General features: G+C 36.3%; 1 protein-coding gene across 4 annotated transcripts in view; it reads left to right on the top strand.

Annotated features, from left to right (window-relative positions):
* Nucleotides 1-12,703, top strand: part of LOC143229685 (1,5-anhydro-D-fructose reductase-like) — a 55,859-nt gene that overhangs the window by 8,073 nt on the left and 35,083 nt on the right. For 2 of the 4 annotated variants that reach the window (XM_076462383.1, XM_076462379.1), the window contains 6 exons: nucleotides 229-345; nucleotides 7,997-8,047; nucleotides 9,452-9,582; nucleotides 10,599-10,677; nucleotides 12,249-12,332; nucleotides 12,478-12,560. In XM_076462383.1, coding sequence (XP_076318498.1) covers nucleotides 229-345; nucleotides 7,997-8,047; nucleotides 9,452-9,582; nucleotides 10,599-10,677; nucleotides 12,249-12,332; nucleotides 12,478-12,560 — 545 coding nt within the window. The remainder of the gene's footprint in view (nucleotides 1-228; nucleotides 346-7,996; nucleotides 8,048-9,451; nucleotides 9,583-10,598; nucleotides 10,678-12,248; nucleotides 12,333-12,477; nucleotides 12,561-12,703) is intronic. The other 2 variants (XM_076462380.1, XM_076462384.1) reach the window with 2 other exon arrangements.

The following is a 12,703-nucleotide window of genomic DNA, read 5'->3' as shown; positions in this document are numbered from 1 at the left end:
AATACGTTTCAAAACGCCATAACATAAAAGTGTCTAATACTGATCTGTTTGTTAATTCACATCTTGTTAGAAGTTATAATATATCCATAGACAAGATTAACTGCAGGTACTCAGTGTTGATAGATAATAAGAAAAACATACATTATTTGTACTTTAAGTAGCTATGTAAAAAAAAATATATTAGTGTAAGAGTCGTATAGACGTTCACAAACGTGTCTGTTGTTACAGGGAATGGAAGATGCTGTAGATGCAGGAATGACCAAGGCAATTGGATTATCTAATTTCAACAGTGAACAGATTAAACGTATCTATGAAAATGCGAGGATTAAACCAGCCAATTTACAGGTACTTTTACCGATACAACATATATATAAACAACATAACAACCTCTTTGAGGCCTGAAAAATAATCAGGGGTGCTCAGAAACTATGGGGTTTCTTTCGACCCGAAATGAAAATTTAGTATTTGGGTGCTTGATGAGGTAGTAGGCTAACGGTTGATATGATGGTATCTTGACGAAGTTTGAAGTAGTTTATGAGGTTTTACTGGGAAAGTGTTAGCAACTGGAGGTTAGTGGGCTACTAATCTCGACGGGTTGGTTTGAGCGAGCTTGATTATGCCTCTTCGAGGCATTCAGGAAATCTGAAAGACAAGTCTTAGAGAGGACGTCACGCAGAAGGAAGGAATGGTTGCAGATGCTTGAACTGGGTGGAAGGACTTCATAGATAGTGACAGTCGGTGATCGTTCTGTAGCAGAAGAGACCAAGAAATCGAGCTTCATGGTAGAAGGAGATAGAAGAAACTGGTAGTTAGTCTTCAGTTATAGTCCCTTGAAAAAAATGAATACGGAATGGATTATAATTATATTTTCTAATTCAGACGTTATTGTCTTATATAGTTTTTAGGAGTAAAGCCGATTAAACTAATGGTTTATCAAAGCTTAGAATTAATATACAATGATTTAATTATTTAATTTATCACCAAGGGGCGGTCCTTTTCATAGGAGCTTTGAAGGAAATATTCTATGGCCCAAAAAATTTTGATATGTATGTGTGTGTGTGGGAGGTTTGAGGAGGATGACCGGAGAATTCAAAATAAACCAACTTTCACGGTGAATCTGCAAACAGTGTATTTGACCAGTGTTCCTGATAGCGGAAACGAATTTGAATGATTAATATAATGCACGTATTCTCGGTAATCATAGACATTCATCTAATACACTGCTGGCCAAAATCTTTAGGCCAATGATCACAAAGGAAAAATATGCATTTTCGTTGTTAGACTCAATCACTTATTTGCGTAGAGGTTCAAAAGATGAAAATAAGGAAAGGGAAAAAAAACACACCTTTTTTTGCATTTAATAGGGAAAATGTGAATATGAAGAAATTAGCCTAAACACTAGCCAGTCAAAGATTTAAGACCATATTAAAACGAAGTGTTAATCGGTAAACACGTAACGAAATTTAGTCATATGTGTTGAAGCATAAGCGTTGTCAACATCTCTCACTGACATCTCCTGTGTTACATTGGGTAAAAACATGGGAAAGGGTAAAAGTTTCAACGTGGTACAATTGTCGATCTGCAAAAGCAAGGTCTCTTTCGACGTGCCATCGCTGGTGAGATTTGGCGTAGTAAAACTGCTGTTGGAAATTGCTTAAAAGATCCTGTGGGATACCAAACGATAATTTGAAGTGGTCGGCCCAAGAAAATTTCGCCGGTGTTGAGGTGGAGGATTCGACGGGTTGTTCGGCAAAACACCAGCCATCGAACCATATTTAGGCCCTTACGGATGCAGAATGCAGCTAAAAAAACCGCGAATTACCAGTCGAATGCCTTAACCACCTGGCCATGCCGGGTAAATGTGTGAAATCGGAGTGTTAAAAAGGTAGAGTTTTATTTGATGTTTGTCTATGTTTCTATGAAGTATGTTTGCTTGAGATTTAGGATTACACGCGATTGATTAGATCATTAAATGATTTCTCTGAGATGTGTTTTTAACCGGAAGGCGGTTGACCGTGAGTCCGGGTGCTCCACACTGCTACGTCATTAATGAATTGTGGCGCGAGAGTGAATGGGAGACCTGAGAAAGGAATATCGTTAAAGAATATTACACAGAGAAGAAGAGAAGGCTGAGAACTGAGCCTTGTGGTACACTTATTGTAAGCAGAAATGAACGGAAGATTGAACTATCGATATTAACTAATATTATTGTACGTGGTAATACGTTGTTGGTTGGTTGATTTAGTGTCTTATGGCACAAAGTTGCATAATTTATATGCGATGATATTGTGCAAAACTCTACGAAAAGCTTGTTTAAGGTCGAGGAATGTGGTTATAGTTGGGTGAAGCCTTGGATTGTTTGTTTTTAATTTCGCTCAAAGTTGCACGAGGGCTATCTGCGCTAACTGTTTCTAATTTTGCAATGTAAGACTAGAGGGAAGGCAGCTAGTTATCACCACCCACCGACAACTCTTAAACTACTCTTTTGCCAAAGAATAGTGGGATTTACCGTCACATTATATACATCTTACGGCTGAAAGGACAAGCATGTTTCTTGTAACGGAAATTTGAACTCGCGACCTTCAGATTACAAGTCCAGGGCCTTAACCATTTAGCCATGCCGAACCTCAAGTCGCGGTAAACAGATTCGACAAGGCGAACTAAGTGGTCTGTCTTTATCTTTTTTTCTGTGACTGTCGTTCTGTATGTTGTTTAGTAGGTCATTGGACTTAAGAGAGTATAGAAGCCTTTTGAATATGATTTTTCCATCAAGTGGATTGGTAAGGCTAACGAATCTGTGGGTGAAGATCAGCTGATTTATTTTGGGTGTTACTTTGATGACTGGAGTTTTCTGTATAAATGAGTAGCAGCCTGTAGTGAAAGAAAGAGTGTATGTTGTGGTCATGTGTTGAAGAATTGGGTTGGACAGGTTTTTATAATTTTGTTGTTAACACCATTTTGACCTGAGGTTGTACATTTTAGTTTTTTAATGGAAAGTATGAGTTCTATTAAAGAATTAAATGGGTTTGGTTGCTTATATATTGTTTTTGTGCTTGCATGTTACTTGAGAAAGTTGAGTTTAGTTTTACATTGTGATTGAAAATGTCGCTGTTTGCCATTGCTGGTTGTTGGAGTCTGAGAAGCTGGGCGACTGTTTTCTTGATATTTTTATTATTACTATCAGGTGTTGCAAAATGGATTCATCTATTGTTTTATAATCATCATGAGAGTATTAAAAAGTCTAACTTTAAGTTGGCACATGTTCATTAGCTGTCTGAATGTATGAAAAGAAATGAGGTCATAGTAACCTTATATATTTAGTGCTAGTGTGGGTCATCTGAATGTTATTAATGGTACAATTATTAGTGGAATGCCGATGGCTTCAATGACGTGGTGTTGAAACTATAAAGATACCCCGTTGACTAAAAGGATGTTGACTTTCTTGATTGTGAAATACAGAATTTTATCATTGGGATGGCTTGTTATGTAGTGTTGGTATGATCCTCTCCAGATTGACTTCATGCACATTGACACATTCTTGATGACGTATGGCTTCATCGGCAGTGTCTCCCCAGCAGCATGGATAGAAATCTTGTCTCCCTGGAATGCCTTTTCTGTCCAGTTCTTTAAGATAGTCGCATAGCAACGTAAATATTTACACTTGGTGCATACCCCTCCACGTGGTGGTTGGCGCATACTCGAACTGGATATCCCAAAATAAACGAGCTATTTCCTTGGCTCTAACTTGGTGTGGATTCTCTCAGCTGTAACTATTAATGGTCGTTTAGTAGTACTGCTTGGCTGAAGGTGTTGGTTTGATGTCGCGAGTTTGTTGTTAATGAATTGACGACCTTATGATCTTGATTGAAGTAGGGCTAGTGTTCGTAGATGGAGAACTCGGGCGCTACATGGAGCCGATGGTGATGCCCAGACAGCTAGCTCTCTGAAGTGCAGTGTTCTTTGCATTCTCGGAGCATAGCGAACCGTTTTTTGGCGATCAAAAATCACCCTGAGACCAAGTAACAATGGTGTAGTAGATATAATGCATTTTAAGTCGGGAAGTTGTGTTTTACAAAAATAAAAATAAAGCAAATTGGTGCTAGCTCTAAAATGTTGAATCGTACAGCAACAAAAGGGCGGAAATAATGAACTAAACTGCGGGTAAACAATGTAAGAAAACTTACTGACCTTCTTGAATTATTCATACTTACTTCACTTCACTAGCGGCCCGGCATGGCCTAGCGCGTTAAGGCGTGCGCTTCGTAATTTGTGGGTCGCGGGTTCGCGCCCGAGTCGCGCCAAACATGCTCGCCCTCCCATCCGTGAGGGCGTTATAATGTGACGGTCAATCCCACTTTTCGTTGGTAAAAGAGTAGCCCAAGAGTTGGCGGTTGGTGGTGATGACTAGCTGCCTTCCCTCTAGTCTTACATTGCAAAATTAGGGACGGCTAGCACAGATAGCCCTCGAGTAGCTTTGTGCGAAATTCCAAAAAAAACCAAACTTAATTTCACTAAGAAAACAATTGTAAAGGAATAGCGACAATTAGCTATTAAAACAAAGTAACTACCCCCCCTATAAATTTACCACAGCGTAGTCTCTATGAAGTACTTTGAAAAAAGCCATTAAATTATTATTTTTTTGATGCATTTCCGAAATTACATTAAACTGCTATCGAGTTGAGGTTTAACATCAACTCTTCAAATACAGTTACAAGATTTATTATTTAGTACTTAATAATATTTTGGGAAAAATAAATATACTGTCTGAAGATAACTCGAATCATTATATTTCAATAATAAAAAAACATTATTCTGATTCTGCATTGCTTAAATTATTTAAACTTTAACAAATAGCTTACATTGTAATCACTTATGAGTTAAAGTATTTTATGTATAAAAATGGATATAAAATATTTAGTCACGTTAGGGTTATTATTGACCTATTTGATCAATTTATAGATGTGGAAATAATTCTCTTTTCTTGTCAAAAGCCAAAACGGGCTGACTGAATTAATTTAGAATCCAACTGACAAAGCGAATTATTGTTATCTATTTTTATCAATGAATGATTCATTTACTTTACTCTATGGGTTATGTGACAGATTTAATGTTGTATATTTATTGTAGTATCGATGTTTGTTTCAATTAAATATATATTTAGAAATTTATGAAATTTATACTGTTAAATTTGTATTGCGAAATCTCAACCTATTCACTAAATTTGTAGAAGATTCTCGAGTGTGAGAATTAACAATATACTTGTGTAAATTTGTTTTGATGGCTTAGAATAATGCACAAAGCTGCAACTTGAAGTATCTATGCTCTGCCCACCATGGGTATCAAAACCTGGTTTCTAGTGGTGTGAGTCCGCAGACATACCGCTGTACCACTGGAAGGGAACATTTGTGTATGTAAATACTAGTATTGTTGTTTTAGCTGAAATTTTTAGAATCTCGCCTGACGCTTATAAAAGGTAATTAACTAGTGTATCGCGCCAAGAATTCTGGCTTTTATTTTTAGGGCTCTCTGCGCCAACCGTCACTAATTTAGCAGTGTAAGACTAGATGGAAGGCACTAATCATCCCGACCCACCGCCAACTCTTGGGCTACTATTTTACCAACGAATAGTTGGATTGACCGTCACATTATAACGTCCCTACGGCTGAAAGATGGCAGTTTGGTTTGACGGCGATTCGATCCCGCGACCCTCGAATTACGAGTCGAGCGCCTTAACCACCTGGCCATGCCGGGCCCGTGCTAAGAGACAATATATATTATTGGTTTTCCACGGTTGGTATACTATAAACCTCAAAAACTATAACTGTGATAAAAGCTTTTTAACTAGCAACTTCATATATTTTTCTAGAAACGTTTACATATTTCAAACATTATAAACCGTTTAACTTTAGTCTATTAGCGTTTGTGTTTCATATTATACAACTTCAGCTCGTGGCCAGTAAATAAATAATAATAAAGTGCTAGCTCGTTGTAAAGCATCGATAAGATATTAAGGAAGTTCTGGATCCTAGCAGGAGACTAAAAACAGATGATTGTTTTTAATAAAGAAAATTAATTGAATTTTCTCATTCTTGGTAGGCCTGGTATGGCCAGTTGATTAGGCCACTTGACTCACAATGTGAGGATCACGGTTTCGAATTACTGTTACAACAAACATGCTTGCCCTTTCAGCCATAGTGACATTATAATGTAACAATAATTACTACTATTCGTTGGTAAAAGAGTATCTCTAATTTTTTGCTACTTAATTATGGACAGCTAGCGCAGATAGCTCTCGTATAGCTTTTCAATAGAAATTCAAAAGAAACAAAACAAAACCTATTCTTGGTTTATTCATCTCTGATAGCATTGTTTTGTCTGTATTGTTAAGAGAAATTATTGCATCCCAGTTAAAAATATTTTAACAGTTTGTGATAATAGTATATGCACAATGTTAATTAATTGAAAAATAAACCGAAGGTAATTGTTATAAGGACTGGCTTATTAGAGCTTTTACGTTTTATAATAAATATGAAACTACATTTAGGGTTAAGTTATTGTTCGCAGAGAAAATATTGTGGAAAATATATAGGATGTTAGCTACTTTATTTAACCACTTAGTTGTCACTTTTAGAATATTGAATTCTTTTCCTAGTCACAGAATCAGTGAGACGTATGTTATCTTACCTCTCTCTCTTCTAAACCTCACTTCCCTTATACCAACGCCGCTTTTCATAATCGATGGACTACGTCACGACTTATTTTCTCTGCCAATGCTTATTTTATCTGCATGTACTCACACCGAATTAAAGTTACCCTCGAGTTTAATACAAGACATCCTATTGCAACCAAAGACCCTGGAAATCTTCGAACGTTTCTGCTGACCTTGGAACTCTAATCTCCCAACCATCCTGAAGCAGTTCTAGCCTACATACGGATTTCTTAAAGAACGTCTACTAATCTTTTTTGGCTAACGAAATTCTCATAGTTCTGGAGTCAGCAACCCGTTCCAAATCTCACGCTTTTCACCGTATGATATTCAAGAAATCAGAACTACCAGCTCATTTCACCAAAATCGTAACAACTTCCCAATAGACTCCAGACTACATCTTAATATAAGACTTTTTTCTCGGCTACTTTCATTTTGAAGCAAAAATATACTCACAAGCCTAGCTCAGCCCCAACCGTATCCATATTCAATCTTTTCCCAGCCCGACTAACACCCACTACCAACCATGAAACTCGAACCATCTACTTAGAACAAACAACTGCAAGGAACCAATATATCCAGACAGTATTGATCAGAGTTTGCAGTGGTACTGGTAGTATCGGGTTGCTGATATTCAAATGTCATTACTCATGTTACATGAGTAATTAGCAGTTCAGCTCTTTTTTTCAGTGTTCTCGCGGGCATTGTTTCTTTCACATGAAATAAAATTGTCAACTATCTGTAAAACCAAGTAGCATGACGACTGTGGCAATGAATCAGTTGAAATCTATAAATTTATTTGGACACCGTTCCAGAAAAAAATCTATTACCAAACTGTAAGTTGGAAAATGTCAGTAGGAGATATGGAATGTAGTTTGCGAAGTTTTGGTGATTGTTCTTTCGCCTCATGAGACTGAAGAATATAAAAATAGAGCTCAGGAATATCAATGACGAATTACAAAGGTTATTTTATGTTACATTTCGTAGTTTTCTAGTGTGATGATAAAACAAAATACGAAAGAAGAGATGGCTCTCAAACAAACATCTAAGTTCAGGTTGTTTTAAAATATTATCTTATAAAATTAAAACTTATATAATATATAAATATGATTTATTATATATGGTTTAATTTCAAATGTGCTTGTATACCATGATAATTAAGCACTTTAATTAAATTGTGGATGTAACTCACTAGAACGTTTGCCATGCGCAGTTTTGTCTAAGGGTTAATTGTGTACGCACCTATTTAATGTGCAATCAATCACATAAGCCCATTCACATTTTTTTCAGAGCAAAAGAGTCACCAGTTTCCCACATTTCATGCTGCTGCCGATTTTCACGGTGAGACTTGCTTGTTGACCGAAGTATGAACTCAAAACTACCACATCAGGATTTATAATTTTGTGAAATTTTGTGTAGTTGAAATAGAAGGAGAGGTGTATAGTTAAACCTATAAAGATGAAGTATATGATAATAGATATTATTCTCAGCATATGACATACTATAAACAAGAACTGCTACTGACAAGTACTGGACGCCGAGTACTAACTGCAAATATTAGCACCATTAACCATTCATGACAAGAGAACACAAACATCGACACTAAGAAGAAAAAACAAGTCAAACCTTTTGCTAACAGATAACCAGATCCGACCAGTTACAAGAATCAAGAAATTACAACAAACCATATTCCTGCACGAATTACAGTACCTTTCATTCCAGAACCCACACACTTTGCATGAAACACCCTTGACGACTTAAACGCAGACATCTTCACTAATTCTTCCACTCTGGTGTAAGACCAAATAGACAAGCCTCACTTAATGTCCTTCCTCATCTATCGTCCACCTGTCAAAGATCCAGAAGATTCGACCCAGTCGGTCCCCTCCCCTTCCTAAGTAACAGATGCAGAATGAGAGATTCCTCATTACAAAAAGTAACCTGCAACCTCACTTATCACTCTTTCTATGTACATCTTAAACCTTCAAATTAGCTGGGCATTGGTAATGGATTGGCGCTTTAGCAGTGAAAGTGTGTTTTTGGGGTACTCCCGTTCGCCTTCCCAATAACAAGCTCTTGGTATAGGATTTAATAGATTCCCGCCGCCATGAAAAACCATATATCTGAGGTCGGCCGTTTATTGACGTTTAGAGCTCAGCCGTATGTAATTATTAGTCTGTAGTTATCAGCCATGTTTGTAAATCCGTAAAAGTTAACAATCCTCGAGTGGGGTGAAGGCAGATTGCTCAATATTCGAGAACACCGATGATTAAATACTTTTAAATAATTAATTTTAATCACAATACCTGCCGTAATTTGTATCGTGCCTGATATATAGAATATCCGTAATATATTTGTTTGCTACGACCAGAGGCATTATTTATTATGAAATAAAGAGAACAGTATGGAATGGCAGTTGAAGTGTGGTTTTCAATTTGAATTTTATTGTGCTGTTTCTTGTTTATATTAAATTAACTACTACTTTTTAGTGTTCATTTTAATCGCCTATTAACAATTAATTAATGTATTACATTGAGTTGTATATTTCTTGTACACTTGAATTGGCAATTTGCTGACTATTTGTATGGTGTACTACACATCTTCTCACCATGGGTGTTACAGGTAATTACATTTTATATCTTGATTTATGTATATAATTATGTTTGTAATGTATGTCCTTGTACTTTGTGCCTATATAATCTTTAAATCTAATGTTAAAACTATGTGTTGTTTACACCATTTTAGGTTGAATGTCATGCTTATTTTCCTCAATTCAAGTTATTTGAATTTTGCAAAGAACTTAACATCACCTTTACTGCCTACGGTCCACTTGGCAACCCTAGTCTATCAAGATTTTTGAAAGAAACTGAAGGAATGTAGGTATTGAGTACAAATGAATTATTATGAGCAAAGAAATTTAATTTTCTTTCATGTTACACTGTTTGTTTGTTTTTGTTTTTGGAATTTCGCACAAAGCTACTCGAGGGCTATCTGTGCTAGCCGTCTCTAATTTAGCAGTGTAAGACTAGAGGGAAGGCAGCTAGTCATCACCACCCACCGCTAACTCTTGGGCTACTCTTTTACCAACGAATAGTGGGATTGACCGTCACATTATAATGCCCCCACGGCTGGGAGGGCGAGCATGTTTGGCGCGACTCGGGCGCGAACCCGCGACCCTCGGATTGCGAAGCGCACGCTTTAACGCGCTAGGCCATGCCAGGCCTTTTATGTTACACAAAATTACTTGATGAAATACTTGTGGAAGGTATACCTCACTGTCTAAAAATGAAACCAAGGATGGGTAAGCGTTTTCAGTTGAGTTTATACGAATTGTTCATTAACTTAATCATGTTATTTTCTTTAAAAACGTTTATTCAGATTTGTTCAGCTATTTCACGAGATGCCCGGCATGGCCACGTGGTTAAGTCACTCGACCCGTAATCTGAGGGTAGCGGTTTCGAATCCCGGTGGAATCCCGCCATTTCAGCATGTGAGCGTTATAATGTGACAGTCAATCCCACTATTCGTTGGTAAAAGAGTAGCCCAAAAGTTGGCGGTGGGTAGTGATGACTAGCTGTTTTCCCTTTATGCTTACCCTTCTAACTCGAGTAGCTTTGTGCGAAATTCAAAAACAAACAAACAATTTAACTGGCATTAAGAAGAAGTTAATTACTCTACCTACATAGTAGCTGATTGAGGGAGGTTGGCTAGTTACTTACTCCCTTCTTTATATTGTTTTAAAAAATATGTTTATTTTTGAAAATGTATTTATTAATATGTGATAGCACATTTTCTAAAATGTAACTTCAATTTTTAAACAATATTAAAAGGGAGCTATCCCCCGTAATAAGTCACTGCTATATGCTAGAAACATTTTTTTTTCTTTGAGCAGAGATGCTGTGTTACCAAACCTCTTGAAAGATACTTCTATTCAAGCCATTGCTGAAAGGAACCAGAAAACACCAGCTCAGGTAAAGGTATCAACTTTAATTCCGAGGGATGTAAATTTTTATTTTCGGACTCATGCTTTAATCATACCTTAATCATTGAGTGAGTACCATGATACCATTGATATTTTTTAACAATATAATGATACGTTAAGCACTACTGTTGGTTCTCTTGAAACGAAGGATGCCTTGAGAAAAACAATGTCTAATATTAACCCTTAAACGGAGGGTGTCATCAAATGATACTGCAACCTACAAGATACCCGCTGTTTAAAAGTTAAAGAAATCTTTCCCACTCATCAACAGTAACAGAGATTGTATGCGGGCTTGTGTTTCTGCAATAAAAGTTTGAGTCGGTTTTGACTGTGCAAAAAACTGGAAAGAAATGGTGCTGCGCTACGCAAAGTGTATTTCGCTACAGCAGTCAAGCTTTAATTTATTTGTGAAAGATCACGGAGATTTGACAAACAGCAAAGTGCAATGTAATTTTAGCAATGTTGTATCGTAACAACTCTGCTTAATGAATTTGTTTATAGTCGTGAGTGGAAAATAATAAAAAACAGAAAAAAGTGTCTACCACTGCAAAGAAGCCATGACTGCAAGTAAGAGTGCTGGCTCCTTTCCTGAAATCAGCTAAAGTCTTGAGTTTGAGAACTACAAGAAAATGTTTTCACTTGTTGAAGATGTAACATTCAGCAATTCCAGTACCATGGAGCTGTTAGTGCACAGTGTAATAATGATTTAGAATTCTGTAATCTTAATAAAATACCAAATGACTGTATAAATAAGCAGCTTGTTTTATTTAACAAATTTCTCTTAATTCACAAAGATTTTAGATGTATTTTTGGGTGGGCTTTTTGACTGATCTTCTGAGTTAGTATATCCAGAGGTCTTCCATTTTTACAGCATATTACCCTAATGAGCTTGGATAGGTAAAACAGAATAAAATATTTCAGAACTCAAATACTAATGTGGCGTTCATTTATCTTTCTGCCCCTCCTCTGTGGAACAACGGTACGTCTACGGACTTACAACACTAGAATCCATGTTTCGAAACCCATGGTAGGCAGAGCAGAATTAGCCCATTGCGTTGTCTTATATTTAACGTCAATGAATCAAGTCACACATCCATCCTCTTTAAACGTCACCAAGCTGTTTTCCTCATGGCATTTTGACTTAAATTGGTTGTCTGTTACGGTTGTTTACATAAATTCTACATAATACTCGTAAATTTTATCAACAGGAATGGGCCCATTGCTATCGTTGGAGTGTTGTCCCAGTACTTTTGCTTTTTTTTAGTTTTCTGTATCTTGTTTACAAAGTTTGTTTTTTTGAATTTCGCACAAAACTACTCGAGGGCTATCTGTGTAGCCGTCGATAATTTCAGTGTAAGACTAGAGGAAGTCATCACCACTTGTTGGGCTACTCTTTTACCAACGAATAGTGGGATTTTGAGAATTAGCGCGACGGAAGTTACGACCCCACTTTACAGAACATCCGTGCCTAAGCACAAACGGTACTCTATTCTGCCACCACGGGGTTAAGTGTACACCTTTATAGTTTTAATTTACATGAAATTATTTCTATTATTTTAGATCTTGTTGCGATGGTTGATTCAGCGAGGAATTATAGTTATTCCAAAAAGTTCAAAACCAATAAGGATCAAAGAAAACTTCGAGGTAAGTTTTTTTCTTCTTGGATGTGAGGGCTCAGTAAAATATACAATTAATATTGTAATGTGTTTCATTTGTATTATTTTGGATCATATTATTTTATTATTGTGAACGTTTATTTGTTGTTGTTTTATATTTTACCATTACATAGATCTTTGATTTCAACTTGTCCGAAGAAGAAGTAAATCAGATAAATGCCTTGGATAAGAATATTAGATTATTTAAATATGATGGGTAAGTTTTTATGTATTCAGCTTCAATCTATATTTCTTAAATATATTGAAATAATAAGTTTTAACTTAATTATTTTAGATTTTAAATGTTATTTGACTTAGTTACTTAATAAAGATGTATATCTAGATATAAATTAATAAATA

Source organism: Tachypleus tridentatus, chromosome 10 (assembly GCF_004210375.1).
Source record: "Tachypleus tridentatus isolate NWPU-2018 chromosome 10, ASM421037v1, whole genome shotgun sequence".
NCBI classification, from domain to species: Eukaryota; Metazoa; Arthropoda; class Merostomata; order Xiphosura; family Limulidae; genus Tachypleus; species Tachypleus tridentatus.
Note: the sequence above shows the minus strand (reverse complement) of the source record. Positions and strands in the feature narration are given on the sequence as shown.